Source organism: Muscardinus avellanarius (genome assembly GCF_963383645.1).
Source record: "Muscardinus avellanarius genome assembly, chromosome: 1".
NCBI lineage: Eukaryota > Metazoa > Chordata > Mammalia > Rodentia > Gliridae > Muscardinus > Muscardinus avellanarius.
The window spans coordinates 193,164,827-193,181,412 of NC_137786.1; the positions used below are offsets into that span (position 1 = coordinate 193,164,827).

Below are 16,586 nucleotides of genomic sequence, written 5' to 3' on the forward strand. Positions count from 1 at the left end.
ACTGTGTGCTAAAACAAACTTTCTCTCTTATCAGTTGATTACCTCAGGTATTTTTTTATAGTGATGAAAAACTAACACAGCTGCTTTCCCTGTGCTGCCCATCCAACACCACATAAGGACGTCCTTGCAACGCTTGCATATTTTCAGGCTCATTTCTAAACTGCTCTTCCTCCCCTTTCAGACCTTCTACATCCCCCCTCTTTTTCCCACCTGCTACCCTCATCATTTGCCTGCCTATTTACGGCCTCACCTTCTACCCTAAAAACAAAGTACTCGCCGGGCGTGGTGGCACACACTTGTAATCCCCAAGCTTGAGAGGCGGAGACAGGAGGATCGCGCTGGTTCGAACCAGCCACACTGGCTTAAGAGACCCTGTTTCCAAATAAAAAATATAAAATAGGTGTCTGGGAGTGTAGCCCGCAGGTAGAAGGGTTTCCATGAACCCCAGTACCACCAAAAAAGAGAGAGAGAAAGAAAAAAGGGAAGGAAGGAAGGAAGGAAAACAAAGTACTCAAGCTGGGCATGGTGGTGCACACTTGTAATCCCAGTATCTGGGAGACTGAGACAAATTCACAGCCAGCCTGAACTACTTAGTGAGGTCCTTGAAACTTAGTGAGGCACTATTTCAAAATAAAGAGTTAAAAATAGGGCTGGGGGTGTAGCTCAGAGGTAGAATGCCCCTTTGTTCAATCCCTAGCACCACACACAAAAAAGTAGTCAGAGACGCTTTTCCAATTTCAACGTTTCTCTCATCTCTCTCAGTTTAAACTCTCCCTTTGACAACAATGCCTCCTTCACTCTAACCTGAAGATACCATCATGACACCTGAGACTACATATAGAAGTAACGGGCCTTGCAAGGGTCGCCCCACCAAGTTCCCCTCATGAGTAAGACAGATAATCTAGAATCAAAGCATCATGGTGCAATGTCATAAAAAGGAAAGAGCTTCCAGGAGGATGGTCACTTGGGAAGGGCCGTTCAAGTGCCTACAAAATGAAGTGTGAAATTTACAGACTAGTCTCAAGAAGTGTAAGTAATCAGCCTTTCCAGACTTAGCTACTTCTGCATCGCTTTGAGACACTATATCCCAAACTAGATTCATCTGCTCTTCACTAGGCGTGTTCCATGTGCAAAGATCTCTACACTTTTGCTCTGTGAGCAGCAGAAACAGCTGATTGGTTAAATGTAGGTGTGTGAACGTGACTGAGGTTGGAACAAGTTTAGTGGTAAGTAACAGATACAAGCAACAATGCGGGTCAGTGCTCTTCTGCTCTTCAAGGAATTCTAAGTGCTCATAAAGGTCATTTTATTCCAGAAGGACTAGGGAAAATAAAGTCAGGCTGAAATTAGATCTATTCATTGGGTAAAACAATTTCTCTGCTAAAAATGGTGATCAGCGAATTGCATGGTGTGTAAGGTATATTTCACTAAAGCAGTTACCAAGAAACAAAACAAAATAAAAAACTGAGTGGTAGACAGAGTACCCAGGTACACATTTTCAAAGACAAGTGATTCATTAAGGAGTGAGATTATAGATCACTGTTTAGCCAGAAACTGTTGTGCCTCTACCACCAGATCTTAGAGAAGAGCGAAGTTAGCCCACAGGCTGTGAATTGAAGTTGAAATGCTTTCACATGCTCAGCTGCCTGCTGACCTTAGCGAGGGTGTCACTGGCCACATCCAGGTCATGCCGCAATTCGTTCATGGCGCTGGTTATGCTCTTGGTGTCTCTGAGCATCTGAACACTCTGTGTGTATGGATTATACTTCACTTCAAATGGACGCTTAATTGTTTTGGTAAACTCTCTATTTAAGAGAATAAATAAGAGTGTAAATTTCAGGAAGACAAGGCAGAGGATGAAAATTAAATAAACCACAAAAGGCCTATGTCACATATAGAGCTAAAGACAAATCTTGATTAGATACGTGTGCAACCATTTGTACCTACTTCCCCACCTGCACGTGCAGAGGTCCCCTAAAATCCAACAGGTCGAAAACCTAAAGTAGTCCTGAATAAATCTACCCTGACGCTACTAGGGAAATATCCTGTCAATAACTTTCTTTGTGATTTATTACTTTATTTTGGTTGTTGTTGATGTACAGGCAATTGAAATCGCCAGGAGCATTCTATTTCCAAGCCACATCCCAAACCTTTCTTTCTTTTTTTTTTTTTTTTTTTTTTTGGTGGTACTAGGGGTGGAACCCAGAGGCTTTCTACCTCCGGGCTATACTCCTAGACCTATTTTATATTTTATTTGGAAACAGGGTCTCACCAAGTAGCCAAGGCTGGCTTCGAACCTGTGCGATCCTCCTGTCTCAGCCTCCCAAGCGCAGGGATTACAAGCATGCGCCACCATGCCTGGCTTACCTTTCTTATTTTTTATTTTGAAACAGAATTTCACTAAGTTGATGAGGCTGGCCTCAAACCTGTGATCCTCCTGTTTCAGCCTTGTAAGTACTGGGATCACAGGTGTGCATCACCATACCTGCCTGACTTATTACTTTATACTTCTCTTGCATTCTTTTTTTTTTTCTCCTGGAAATGGAACCCCAGGCCTCACACATGTCAGGCAAGCACTATACCACTGAGCTATACCCCTAACCCTACATACATTTTGACTTCACTAAAGATACCAACCACAGTAGCTCTATCAGTTATTAAAGACACAGTTGGCCACATAACAACAGACTCCATGGTTGTACATTACATAACTATGCCTACATACACACAGAGGCCTGCCTCCTGCACATGTATATTTTCTTCTGCTTAGAATGGTTTCCTATCAAATTATCGGAATTCTACCTTTTCTATAAGCATTAAAGTCCTACCTCCTTTATCAAGCCAACATTTAAACTTCTCACTGGCATCCCAGAAGAAAATCATGTTCAGGACCTCTGGGAATAATTATGTAGCTAAAAACAATTGTACATGAGTAGGGGCTGAAATCCAGGTTGTAATCCATCTGGTCTAACCAGAGGAAACCACTTCTAATTTGCACAAAGGTACCATATGTGCTAGAGAAAGCCCTGCAGTATTGTAATTTGGTTCTGGGCCTGGCCTAATTCCCAACTACGGTACATATCTAGAAGAAAAGGAATATTATTTCAACCCCTAACTACCCCATCAATGTGACTCATGGCCTGCTCTACCACATGTTTTGTTGATTCTGTTTCTATAGTCCTATCCTACTTTTTTTTTTTTTTTTTTCGGAACTAGGGATCGAACCTAGAGGCATTCTGCCTTTGAGCTATACTCCCAGCCCTATTTTTTATTCTTTATTTTGAAACAGGGTTTCACTAAGTTGCAGAGGGCCTCACAAGTTGCTAAGGCTGGCCACAAACCTGCGATCTTCCTGTCTCAGACTCCCAAATTCTGGGATTATAAGTGTGCACCACCATGCCCAGCCCTATTCTACTTTTATTTTAGTTATGGCTCTTATTTTCACCAGAAGTATTAAAGAACCTCCTAGCCAAGTGTGGTGTCACATACTTGTAATCCTAGTACTTGAGAGACTGAGTCAGGAGGACTGCAGCTTCAAAACTAGCCTTCGCAACTTAGCAAGACTGTTTCAAAATAAAAATAGAATTGGGTATGTAGCTTGGAAGTAGAATGCCCCTGGGTTCAGTCCTCAGTACCAAATAAAAACTTTTTAAAAATCTCCTAAAGTATTTCTGCCTCCAATATGTTCTTTTCCATAGCTGCCTAACAGTTAAAAGTATAGCTTTGACTGCATTGTACATATATCCTATTCTTTTCAACATCCTTATGGTTTTCCATGCTGCCTCTCAGATTAAAACTTAACATATATAAATATTATCAACCCTTCAAGCTTTTTCTCATATGTTCCCCCACCTGTAATGAATTGCTCTTTTTTAAAAAAAAATCACTCTTCAATAAAAGACAGAACAGTGTTTCATCTGTATCTCTTTTAGGTTTTTACCACTTTCTGTATTGTAATATAGAATATAGTACTTGTATATAGTATACTTTTTCTGCTGAACTATAAACTTTTTTATGAGAGGGAATGAGAAGAAATCAATTTCTCAGTGTATCTGATTCATGTTTTCAATTACCTAACATCATTATATATAAAATATTTTAAATATTTGTCATAAAATAGAGCTGTATCATAGGCAGAAGGCTCCTCCTGGGCTCCCAGTTACCTGGCTGTTTATTTATATAACTTGTTACCATCACTGAATATACCTTTTGCAGAAGAAAATGAAAGCACAAAGAAGAGATACTTTACCTCATCTTCTCTTTTGCATCTTCAAAGCTTTCAGATACAAAATAGACATCTTGAAAAGATGTAATGAGACATTCTTGTTTGCAAGTAATCTTGGGATCAAAGGGCTTTATTTTGGCATGTCCAGAAAGTGCGTGCTAGAGGACAAAGAATGAATGGATCAAGGAAGATCCACGATTTTCACAAATCACATACTTGTCAGAACTTTCACACCTCCAAAATTATTACCCATGCAATGGCCCCAATCTACAATTCCAAACTTAATACCCCCACCTCTATTTAACCCACATTATACTACAGAAAAATGAATAAATCACTGTATCCAAAGTGCCCCAAGATAATTGCTGTGGCTTTATTCTCTCTTCTCCATGTAGGAGATACCCAAGGACCTTTATTCATTTATTCCTACATTGTGGCACCTATTTTCTCCGACAATACTTATTCTTATGCTGACTTATACCCACCACTAGATGGCAGGATCTTTGAAAGCAAGACAGTACCTTGGACAGTGTTTCTCAGACATTACTCAACAAAGATCATTTGTTCACTGGATAAATAATAAATCTCAAATCATTCCCTAGAAATTATGTTACTGCTAGTATGTCAGAAATTGTGATGAAATAACAAAACTTTGTAAGCAAAAGCTTCAAAACATATATTTAAAAGATATTATGGGCCCATTTTAAGAGAGCTAACCTAAGAATAATTGGAATAGAGGAGGGAAAAGAAAGTGAAACCAAAGGGATCAACAATCTCTTCAAGGAAGTAATAGCAGAAAATTTTCCAAACATAGAGCAAGAGGTTGATACACAGATCCAGGAAACTTATAGAACTCCCTTTAGACAGGATCGGAGAAGAGGATCCCCACGCCACATAATTGTCAAAATGACCAATGTGGAAGCCAAGCAGAGAATCTTAAAGGCAACAAAAGCAAAGGGCCAAGTGACATTCAGAGGCAAACCAATTAGAATCACTCCAGACTTCCCAAACCAAGTTATGAGAGCCAGAAGGGCTTGGAGTAACATATTCCAAACTCTGAAAGAAAACAACTTCCAGCCAAAAATTTCCTACCCAGCAAAACTTTCTATCAAATTAGATGGAGAAATAAGAAGCTTCCATGACAAACAGAAACTGAAGGAATTTATGTCTTCAAAACCAGCGCTAGAGAAAATATTCAAAGAGATTAACTACAAAGAAGAAATAGGTAACACACACCAGAACTAGAGAAACAAGAGTTTCCATCCAACAGACAACTAAGATTGGTTATCTGTGGAGATTCATTATTTATGTTAGTCTCTTACCTATCTATAAAGGGTATTGTTTGCCTTTATTGTTGTTAATTTTTAGGATTTCTAGTTGGAATATTAATATACCTTTAGATATAGCAATTGGAAATATTTTATCCCATTCTATTAGTAACTGTTAACTCTGTTTACATTGTCTTTGGATATACAATATTTTTTTTATTTTTTAGGGAGTTTGTATACGCTTCTGTTGCCTGTGCCATTGAAATCATAACCAAGAAATCACTGCCAATTTCAATGTTGTGAGGTTTAATGACCCAGATTTTCTCCTAAAAGTTTATAGTCTTAAGATTTATATTTAGGTCTTTTATCTATTTTGAGTTAATATTTGTATATGGGATTGGGTAAGGGTCCAATTTTATTCTTTTCCATGTAATTATTATTTTTTAACAATATTTAGTTAAAAGATTAATATTTCCACCACCAAATGTTCGTGGAAACCTTGTCAAAAATAACTTGGCAATATAGGGAAGAATTTAGCTCTAGGCTTTTATTTAACTCCAATGGTTTATATATCTGCCTTTAGAATAGTACTACACTGTTTCAATTATTGTAGCTTTATATGGTTTGAAATCAGAAAATATATATCTTCTAGCTTTGTTCTTTTTCAAGATCGTTTTGGGTACCTAGAGTCCATATTCCATATTAGGATAGATTTTTTTCTGAAAAATAAATATATAAATATATGATAGTTTCACCTAAAAAATAGAAAAAAAATATTCTCTGGTAAGAAAGAAAGCAAAAAGAAATATTGAAATGTCATCTTTAAGTCATCAAAAGCTTGGTATCAGACAAATGAAACTGTTATGTGAGATTACCATTTTTAATTTTAGATAAATTGCCATAATACTAGATGTCAACTACAAAGACAAGCATAGGAGGGAGGGATAGGGAGAGAATGGGGTGGGGATTGGGTGGGGGCTGACTGGGAAAAGTGTGCAAGTATGTCTACAAAAGTATGTATCCTACTATGATGTATGAATACAGTGCACCAATAAAAAAAGAAAAAAAAAACATGAAATCCTAAAATCCTAAAAGAAAAAAAAAACAAAAGATATTATATATGCATGCATGTATACAATATATATATATATGTATATATATATACATATATATATATATATAGTGTGTGTGTGTGTGTGTGTGTGTGTGTGTGTGTGACATATCTGAAAAACCTGGGAAATAGGAAAAAAGTATTTTAGTAATATTTGTTAACATCCCAAATACTTTCTATAGCAAGGCCTCATTCAAATACAAAGACTGTTTCAGGTTGTATCAGTTCTGTTAGGTGAATATTGTTATGTACAAAGACTTCCAACTCTTACTTTGAGCTCACTGACAGAAGAAAGTAAGCCAGCACCAAAGACTCTCAGCTGCCCATCTTGTTTACACAGGCCAAACTCCACAGTGAAAAAGTAGCACTAGAAAAAAGACATCAGTATCACTTCTACATCCTGAATAACTCAGTTTAAAACAAATTTTGTCAGTGGCAAAGCACTTGCCTAGCAGCCTCGAAGCCCTGGTTTCTAGCCCCAGATTTGCAAGAAATAAATTAAAAATCAACCCTTAGTCACTGACCCTAAGTACTTCCAGAATAAATTTCAAGGTTCCCAGCCTAGTTCCCAAGTCCTTCCACAATCTAAACCAGCACTTCTCAAACTGTTTTTGAAGACTGTTATACACAATTAAAAATTATGGAAGACCCCAAAGATCTTTTACACGTGTAAGTTACATCTAGCTATATTAACCATATCAAAAATAAAACCGTCAGCCGGGCATGGTGGCGCACCTTTGTAATCCCCGCCCTTGGGAGGCAGAGACAGGAGGATCGCGCACGTTCGAAGCCAGCCATCCTGGCTTAAGAGACCCTGTTTCCAAATAAAAAAGTATAAAAAAGTAGGTCTGGGAGTGTACCCCGGAGGTAGAAGGGTTTCCAGGAACCCTAGTACCACCAAATAAAATAAATAAATAAATAAATAAATAAATAAATAAATAAATAAGTCGGGTGTGGTGGCACATGCTTGTAATCCCCGCACTTGAGAAGCTGAGACAGGAGGGTCACATAGGTTAAAGCCAGCCTCAGGTACTTAGTGAGGTTCTCAGCAACTTAGTGAGACCCTGTTTCCAAGTAAAATATAAAATATGTCTGGGAGTATAGCCCGGAGGTAGAAAGCCACTGAGTTCCAACCCCAGTACCACCAAAAAATAAAAAATAAATAAAACCAAGAAAATTTTAAATGTTTACTAATTAATTTTAAATATAGTAAGTCCATTATGTGGTAACATAAATAACATATTAATAAAAATAACCATATTTTACAAAACAAAAAAGTGAGAAAATACCATTATTTCAAATTGTTATAAATCCTTTTAATGTTAAATTTTGCAAAATATAATAATATATAATTATTGGGTACACAATATGGAATGATTGACTAAACTGATTAGCATTGTTACAAATCTTTTTTAATGCCTGGCTAGACATTATTTAGTGTCTGGTTTGAAGAAAGATGAATTGTCATATCTGCTTCTGTATTTAACCTGTTGCAATATGTTGTTTTAGTCAAAATATATGAAAAAAATTCAGCTTTACAGTTATGCAGTTGGGAAAAGGTTGGGTATTTTAATAGCCTCTTCAGATAAATGTGGATATTCTTCTTTGAACTACACCAAAACTCAACACAGGGTGGTTTCTTTAAGTTCAGCTGTACAATGGAACTTAAACTCTGTCAGTGAACTCTGTTACATTAAAATCCACATTACCCTTTCAATAGATCTTTTACCTTTGCATAATTATTATCTCCATGATCCCATAAAAATACCCCCAGGGACACCCTGCACAGTCCCCAAACTACAATTTAAAAAGCACCATTTCAACCAGCTAGCCCATTCACATCACCTCCCCCACCCTCAACACACGGTGCTACAATCCTTGTCATTTCCCCAGACACACCAAGCACTCTGCTGTCTGTGCTTGTCTGCCTTCACCCAAGATGCATCTTTCCTTTCTCAGCACATATGTCGCATTTTCATCAGCTGGTGCAGATGATCATTCCACTAAACTTTCCCAAAAGCAGTTTGCCTTAATGTCTCTACAGACTTTATTTCATTCAAACATGACTGTCTCCTCACATATTGCTGGAAAGGAACCAGGCCTTACTCATCTTTGTATTTCCAGAACATTGTATTATATGTAGTACAATTTTAATAGAACCTATCATTTTCTTGGAAAATAAATACAAATTAGTAACATTAAAGTAACCTTACATTTCTTTCCCTTTTTTAAAGCTCATGCCTCCTTTTGAGAACCATATATATATATATATATATATATATATATATATATATATATATATATATTTATATACATTTTAAATTTTACTTATATATATACATATACATACATACATACATATATATACATACATGAGATATATATATATATTGCAGTACTGAACCAAGGGGCATTCTTCTTCAAAATTACACCCCCAGCCCTATTTTTCATTCTGTTTTTTTTTTTAAACAGGGTCTCACTAAGTAACTGAGACTGGTTGCAAACCTGTGATTCTCTTTTCTCAGCCTCTCAAGTACTGGGATTATAAGTGTGCACCACCACACCCAACTTACCTCTCCCTGTTATTTAAGTTTATTTAAATTAAATGCTATCATCAAAGACAAATATTTTAATGATCATCTTGAATATGAACTTTTAAACTACAAAAATATGCTGTACCCGGTTGAGAACTGCTGAACTACACATCTATTTTAAGATTTATACCGTTGCCAGTTTTTGAACAGCCTCCTCTGAAACTCCAAGAGAAGCCAGACCAATTTCTTGAGAGAACTGAGCAAAACTAGGGTCAGCCAAGAGGGGAACATGACCCAAGAGTTCATGACAGGTATCTCTGAAATAGAGGGACAAGGTTGTTATACTGTGATGCTTAGCAAACATATATAATCAATGATTCAATCAAATCAAAATCCAATCTTGCTTGTATTCTAGCTGATCTGGTAGTAATGGATCACAAAAGACACTAATCAAATGAAGAAATGACTTTGGTTCAGACGGGCATAATAATGCATGCCCAGAATTACAGTACTTGGGAGGCTGAGACAGGAGGATCCGCAGGTTCAAAACCAGACTCAGCAATGTAGCAAGACTCTCAGCAACCTAGTGAGACCCTATTTCAAAATGAAAATAAAAAGGACTGGGAGTATAGCGTGGAAGAAGAATGTTCCTAGGTTCAATCCCCAGGAACGCACACAGAAAAGGATAGAAAAGGGAAGGGAAGGGAAGGGAAGGGAAGGGAAGGGAAGGAAAGGAAAGGAAAGGAAAGGAAAGGAAAGGAAAGGAAAGGAAAGGAAAGGAAAAGAAAAATTTGGGTTTGAGACCTTGGCCATTCAGAGACTCACACATATAAGTGTTTATCAGATACTCGTAGACATCCCCATGTTTCCTACTCCCACCCAGATCAAGGCTTTGCTCTTCACAAAACAGCAACACGACATATATGCCTCCAACCATTTTTCTAGCTTTATTTTTTCCCATGGCACTCATCACCCTCTGGCATAATAGAGATATCCATTTCCCTGTTTATTATTTGTATTCCTCCCCCAAAAAAGGCAAGCTCTATGAAGACAAGATTTATTTTTTTGAGGCATTCTACCTCTGAGCTACACTTCAGCCCTACTTTTTTGTTTTGTTTTGTTTTTTGCAGTACTGTGGATGGAACTCAGGGGCATTCTATCTCCAAGCTACATCTCCAGCCTTATTTTTTATTCTTTATTTTTGAAACAGGGTCTCAGAGTGCAAAGGGCTGAGTACCTGAGGCTGTCCTTGAACTGCGATCCTACAAAGACAGGAATTTTTGTCTGATTCCTTTATGCTCACTATGCTTAAGATAGACCTGGCACCTAACAGGTTGTCATAACAATAACAATAACAATAATAATAATAATAATAATAATAGCTAATTGTATAGAGCACAGAACATGTATTATGTGCCAGACATTATCTGAATGTTTTGCATGTGCGAATTCATTTAATCCTTGCAAAAACCCATGAGGTGGGTGTCATTATTATAAATAATTATCTGATGAAGGAATGACTGAGATAGAAGTACTTACGGCTCTGGGGTATAGAGAGGGTCTGAACTGTGCCTCACATACTGAGTACAGTGAAAAACTCGAAAGGCTAAACCTGATAGGAAATCTCTTGGTGACAGGTACCCAGCCACAGGACGGATGGAGAACCCTGTGTGCTCTGCAAAGCAAAGGAGAAAATCCTCAGCACTGACCGCAGCATCTTCATTCTGCCAGTGGCATGAAATAGCACTGTGAGGGAGGACACGGAAACTGACAGCTATCATATGTGTACTAAAGGAAACCAGTAAGTGCTGAGCACTGTGGCTAGGCAGTGAGTGAGACCTTTTACAGTTCCTTTCATATTTGTTAAGGATTTTTCTCCTTATTGTGACAGCTATAAAATATTGAAGCTCAGGGACCCAGTAATTTTCTCAAGGACACACAGTAAATAAAGAAAACTAAAGGTAGGATGAGAACCCAGGTCTCCTTATACTATACCTCGCTGTCTCCTTAAAGGGTTGAGATTATTTCCTATATAGTCCTAAGTCCTTTTTGTAAAAACTCACTGAAAAGATTTAATATTTTAGATTAGAACCATTTTTGGATCTATGCTACTTTTAGCCAGTGCTCTCTTTTGTAGTTTCCTTATTTTACCCCAGCTGGATGGTGCTCTTGCCTCCCCCAGTGGCCAGGACTGCATGCATCCTGTAAAAGGGCTCGCCACTAGGCTTCAGTGACTCGGAAGACGTCTGTAAGGTAAGTTCCAGTCTCATCCTTCATTCGAACCCTTGCAGCTCTGATACTGTGGTTCCATCTGGTAATTTTGTACTTGGATGCTTCCGCTATGATGCGTAGAGCGTCGTCCAGTAGAACTTTCTACAGTTCACAAAAACGCTTTGTACCTATGCTGTCCAAGAAGGCAAACACCAGCAAATGTAGCTATGAGCTATTCAATGTAGCTATGAGCATTCAAAATGTGGCTAGTGGCTGAGGGACTAACATTTTGGTTTAAATCCATTTGAATTATTTAAAGCTTACTCACATGTATCTAATGGTTATCAGAGTTGACCAATTAGGTGCCAGCTTCCCACTGATGTTGTGTTTGAACTTTTTTTTTTTTTTTTTTTTTTTTTTGGTACTGGGGATGGAACCCAGGAACATTCTACCTCCAAGCTATACCCCATACCCCCAGACCTATTGTTTTATTCTTTATTTTGAAATAGGGTCTCACTGAGTTGCAAAGGGCCTCACTAAGTAGTAGCTGAGGCTGTCCACGAAGCGTCCCAAGTGCTGGGATTACAAGCATCTGCCACTACACCCAACTGAACTGTCTTTTAATTTGGGCTTCTGTCCTTGACACTCATCCTTGATAAACAGTCAGTAAAACACATCCTGCAGCCACCCTCAGCTCTAGACACCAAGGGAGCAGCCTTTCAGTTTTGTATCCATAACAAAAGTTTTCTCCAAGTCTCCTGCAAATTTGCTTATATAACTTCTGCAAACTTGCTCTAGTTTTTAAGTCCAGGTAGGATCGTTCTGTGCAATGTCTCAAAAGTCTAGGTTTTGTAGAAACCACTTCATAATATTTTTACTTATAGAGACAATATTGACTTTCTTGTTTTGTTTTTTCTCTAATTTTGCATATAATTCTTGAACAATGAGGGTTAGGGTTTGATTTCTGTTAACAGTCTATGAAAGAAACACAAACGTTTTTGTTTCATTCATGATGAAAATAAACTGAAGCCTTTGAGTCAAAATCATAACTTCTTTTTTTTTCCACTAAGGCTTCCAATCTCCATAGATAAAAAGGAAATATTTATTTTTTCCTTAAATGTTGTAGATCCTGGAGATCACTAGTCATTTTATTTTCTATACTAGCTAGAAGAAACAAAGAGGCATGGACCAAATAAGTATGAAGAACTAAAATGAAAAAAAAAAAGTCCCTTTCTTTGATTATGTTTCTACTAGCACATCTGCCCCACAAAACTTATAGAATCTTAGTGTGGAAAGGGGCTTCAGAGATCATCTATGCTACCCTTCCACAAGATGTGTGAATCTCCTTCACTACATCCCTAAGAGGGGAAGCTTTTGCATAAATACCTCCAATAGCTAGGGAACTCACCACCTCCTGAGCCTGTTACTGTTTTCTTTTATGTTCTTTCTTCTTATCCTTTTTTTTTTTTTTAATGGTACTGGGGATTGAATCCAAGAGAATTCTACCTCCAAACTACACCCCCATTTTTTTTTTTGTTGTTGTTGTTTTGTTTTGTTTTGAAATAGAGTTTCACTAGGTTGCTGAGAGTTTCACTATGTTGCTGAGGCTATCCCTGAACCTGGGATCCTTCTGTCTCAGCCCCTAAGTAGTGGGATTACAGGTATGTGCCACCATGCCTGGCCTCTGTCATGTTTCCAAATAGCTCTTTTAACATGTTTTTCTCCATCCTGCTCCACAAGCTTTTTATCCAACAGTCTTTTAAGGCCACAGAGTATTTATTCTATTTTGTAAGATGGCTTTCAAATATTTGAATATTTAAACCTTTAATAAATGCCCCCTAAAGCACCAAACATGCTGGTATGTACTTCAGAGGCTGAGACAGGAGGATCACAGATTCAAAGCCAGTCTCAGCAACTTAGCAAAACCCTGTTTCAAATTTTAAAAATAAAATAAAGCTGGGTGCGGTGGCGCACGCTTATAATCCCAGCATTTGGGAAGCTGAGACGGAAGGACTGCAGTTCGTGGACAGCCTCAGCTACTTAGTGAGACCCTCCGCAACTTAGTGAGACCCTGTTTCAAAATAAATAATAAAAAATATGGCAGGGGGTGTAGCTTAGAGGTAGAATGCCTCTGGGTTCCATCCTCAAACCTGCAAAAAAAAAAAATTTTTTTTAAATAAAATAAAATAGGGCTGGGACTCTAGCTCAGAGGTAGAATGCCACTGGGTTCAATCATCAGCACAAAACAAAAAAAGAAAAGTCCCCTAAATCTCCAAGTTAAATCTAAATGTCCTTTAAATTTTATTTATGTGATGAGCTTTCAAATCTCCTTGTCCTTCTACTCACTTTGCTCTGTTCTTGCTCCAGGTTATGATTATCCTTCTTCAAATGAGGCACTCAATCCTGGATGCAAAACTCTAAGATGGAGTGCTGGAAATTTCTCACTTCCCATGTAATTAGACTTAATTCTTTGATTTAAGTGTTGTCATGGGTGGGTATAGTGATGCAGGAGGATTCCAGTTTCGAGGACAGCCTCAGAAACTTAGCAAGACTATCAAACACACAGCGAGACACTGTTTCAAAATAAAAAATAAAATAGGTCTCTGGGTATAGCTCAGAGGTAGAATGCCTCTGGGTCCAATCCCCAGTACCAAAGAAAAAGAAAAAAGAAAAAGGAAAAAAAAATGCTGTCATGGTCAAAATAGAGTTTACAATTTTTCTTTAAAAAGCAATTTATTACCTTTTAAAAAGTTTGAGACATCTTCCAACTGTGGGATGTTATCTTCCCGATATCCACAATATTTAGAAAGCAAAGGTAAGTTTTTGAGATACTCTCTGCAAGCGTGGGTTGGGTAGAGTTTGTTGAGCTCTCGGAAAATTGTTCCCCAGGTCTTAATCTCTTCTTCAGTGAATTCAACCTTGGGAATGGGGTCTCCACTATTGAAAGATAGGAGTTACTCTGAATTAGTAGTCAGTAAATAGCAACACTTACTTCACTTTCTATTTACCAAACATACACAATTTACTCCATACATCTATTTTGTCGGATGTGTTGTTATATAATGTACTTACTATTTATAGCTCATAGCCAACTCTGCAAAATACTTCCGTCTTTTACGATAAACATTGTCTTTGAAGCCCTGGTAATTAAAGATAAGTTTTTAAATATCCACACTAAAAATACTTGAAAGTAACATTTAGGAAGCACTTCATTATTACATTTTGTCACTCTGGGCAAGCATTGTTAAGAGATTTGTGGTCATTTTTATTTTGAAGTTAGCATTACATGTCATCTTTATGCTGTAATAGCTACAAAGATAAAAGATAATCTAGATACTTATATTCAAAGATACTAAGCTATTACAGTGGCTACAAAGAAAAGATAGTTTGGAGAATAGGGAAAGCGCCACCCTGGTTAAATGCATGACTCTGTCTCAAAGGTGAGTTGCTTTGGTTTTCCTTCATCACTAGACCACATGTTCAGTTATATTTCTCTGTGGTTGCAATTAATAACTTAATAGTAATTAATAATATCTGAAATAGTTACAAGACTGAATCCGGCCTTAGATTTTATCACAAAATGCAAGTGCCTTCATCATCTGCAGAGGAGTGATACTCATTTAAAAAAAAAACAACACTGCTTGTGTGTGTGTGTGTGTGTGTGTGTGTGTGTGTGTGTGTGTGTGTTACTGGGGATGGAATCCAGAGGCTTTCTACCTCCAGGCTACAGTCCCAAACCTAATTTTTATATTTTATTTGGAAACAGGGTCTCACTAAGTTGCTGAGAGCCTCACTAAGTAGCTCAGGCTGGCTTTGAACCTACACAGTCCTCCTGTCTCAACCTCCCAAGTACTGGGATTATATACCCGGCTAAAAAACAGTTTCATGTGATCATTTCAGCCAATTTAGTAAATATAGCTAACATAGTAAAATATAAAAACTGTCAAAAGAGTACTGAAAGAATTTATGCTTTGAAAACCATTTAAGGAAAAAATAGAAAAATAGAAAATTATCAAACTCCTGGAAAAAAAATAACCAATAATGCAAATAAAAGGAAAGAAGAGAACCCCCAAAAGAGTGAACGGGATTCATAAGTCTCTACTAAATACCTGACCCTGAGTTAAAATCTGAAAAAATAAATAGGAACAAAACACAATCTGGGGCTTCAGAGGTTTACGTGAAAACTAGGTATTATAAAACAGTATGATAGGTGCCTTATCAGATTGGACAGAGATGCATAGAACGCTACAGACACTCAAAAGACACACTCCTGAGCCGGTGTGTAAAGGAGGAGCATGTGGCTGAGGAAAGGTTCCCAGGATGGCCCCCAAGCAGTGTCTCAGAAGGGAAGTAGAAATGAATGCAGAAGGACAGACGGACAGTGTCAGCAACAGCACAGAGATGACCAACAGCACTGTAGTGCCCAAGAACACACAAGCAATCGGTGTTTCTAGAACTTAGAGGGTGGGGTAGACCCTGCTGAAGACTAGTTAGATACGTGGAGGTTAAAAGTCTGCCAAGGTACTTGGATTTCATCTTGAGTGATGATGACTTAAAAAAATAACAACTTTATTGAGATATAATTCACATACCATAAAGAATTTATGCAGTGGACTTCAGCATATTCACAGAAATTAACAACTACCTCCACTTTCTAATTTCAGAAAAAAATTCTACTATGCCAATAAGAAACATCATATCATTAGTAATCATTCCCCCATTTTCCCCAACCTCAGCTCCCGGCAACTGGTAATCTATTTTCTGTTTCTGTGAATCTGCCCATCCAGGACTCCTCATATAAAACAAATCACACGATATGGGGCCTTTTTGACTGGTTTCTCTCAAGGTTCATCCATGTTATGACACATATCAATATTTCACACTTTATGTCCAATAGCATCCCGTTGTATGGAAATACCATACTTAATAATAGCAATGCCAGGCATAGGATAGAGGCTTTGGAGATAATGATGTTCAATGCTTTCGAGGCAGCTAGTCTCAATTCCATCAGTGTGGAAGTCTCCTGATGCTTTCTGAAATACAGATTAGAATAATATTGAAGCCAGGCACAGCGGTACAAACCTATAATCCCAGTACTTGGGAGGCTGAGACAGGAAGATCACAGGTTCGAGGTCTGCCTTAGCAACTTAGAGAGGCCCTGTTTTAAGGGGCGGGGGGCAGGGAGATATAGCTAGGAAGTTGAATGTCTCTGTATTCAATCCCCAGTACCCAAAACT

General features: G+C 37.8%; 1 protein-coding gene across 1 annotated transcript in view; it reads right to left on the reverse strand.

Moving 5' to 3' along the window:
• Positions 1 to 1,630: 1,630 nt before the first annotated feature.
• Positions 1,631 to 16,586, reverse strand: part of TPH1 (tryptophan hydroxylase 1) — a gene marked incomplete at both ends in the record, with an annotated part of 23,922 nt that continues 8,966 nt past the window's right edge. The window contains 7 exons of the mRNA XM_080705630.1: positions 1,631 to 1,805; positions 4,250 to 4,383; positions 6,876 to 6,971; positions 9,329 to 9,455; positions 10,678 to 10,813; positions 14,090 to 14,286; positions 14,422 to 14,489. Of these exons, the coding sequence (XP_080561756.1) occupies positions 1,631 to 1,805; positions 4,250 to 4,383; positions 6,876 to 6,971; positions 9,329 to 9,455; positions 10,678 to 10,813; positions 14,090 to 14,286; positions 14,422 to 14,489 (933 nt within the window). The remainder of the gene's footprint in view (positions 1,806 to 4,249; positions 4,384 to 6,875; positions 6,972 to 9,328; positions 9,456 to 10,677; positions 10,814 to 14,089; positions 14,287 to 14,421; positions 14,490 to 16,586) is intronic.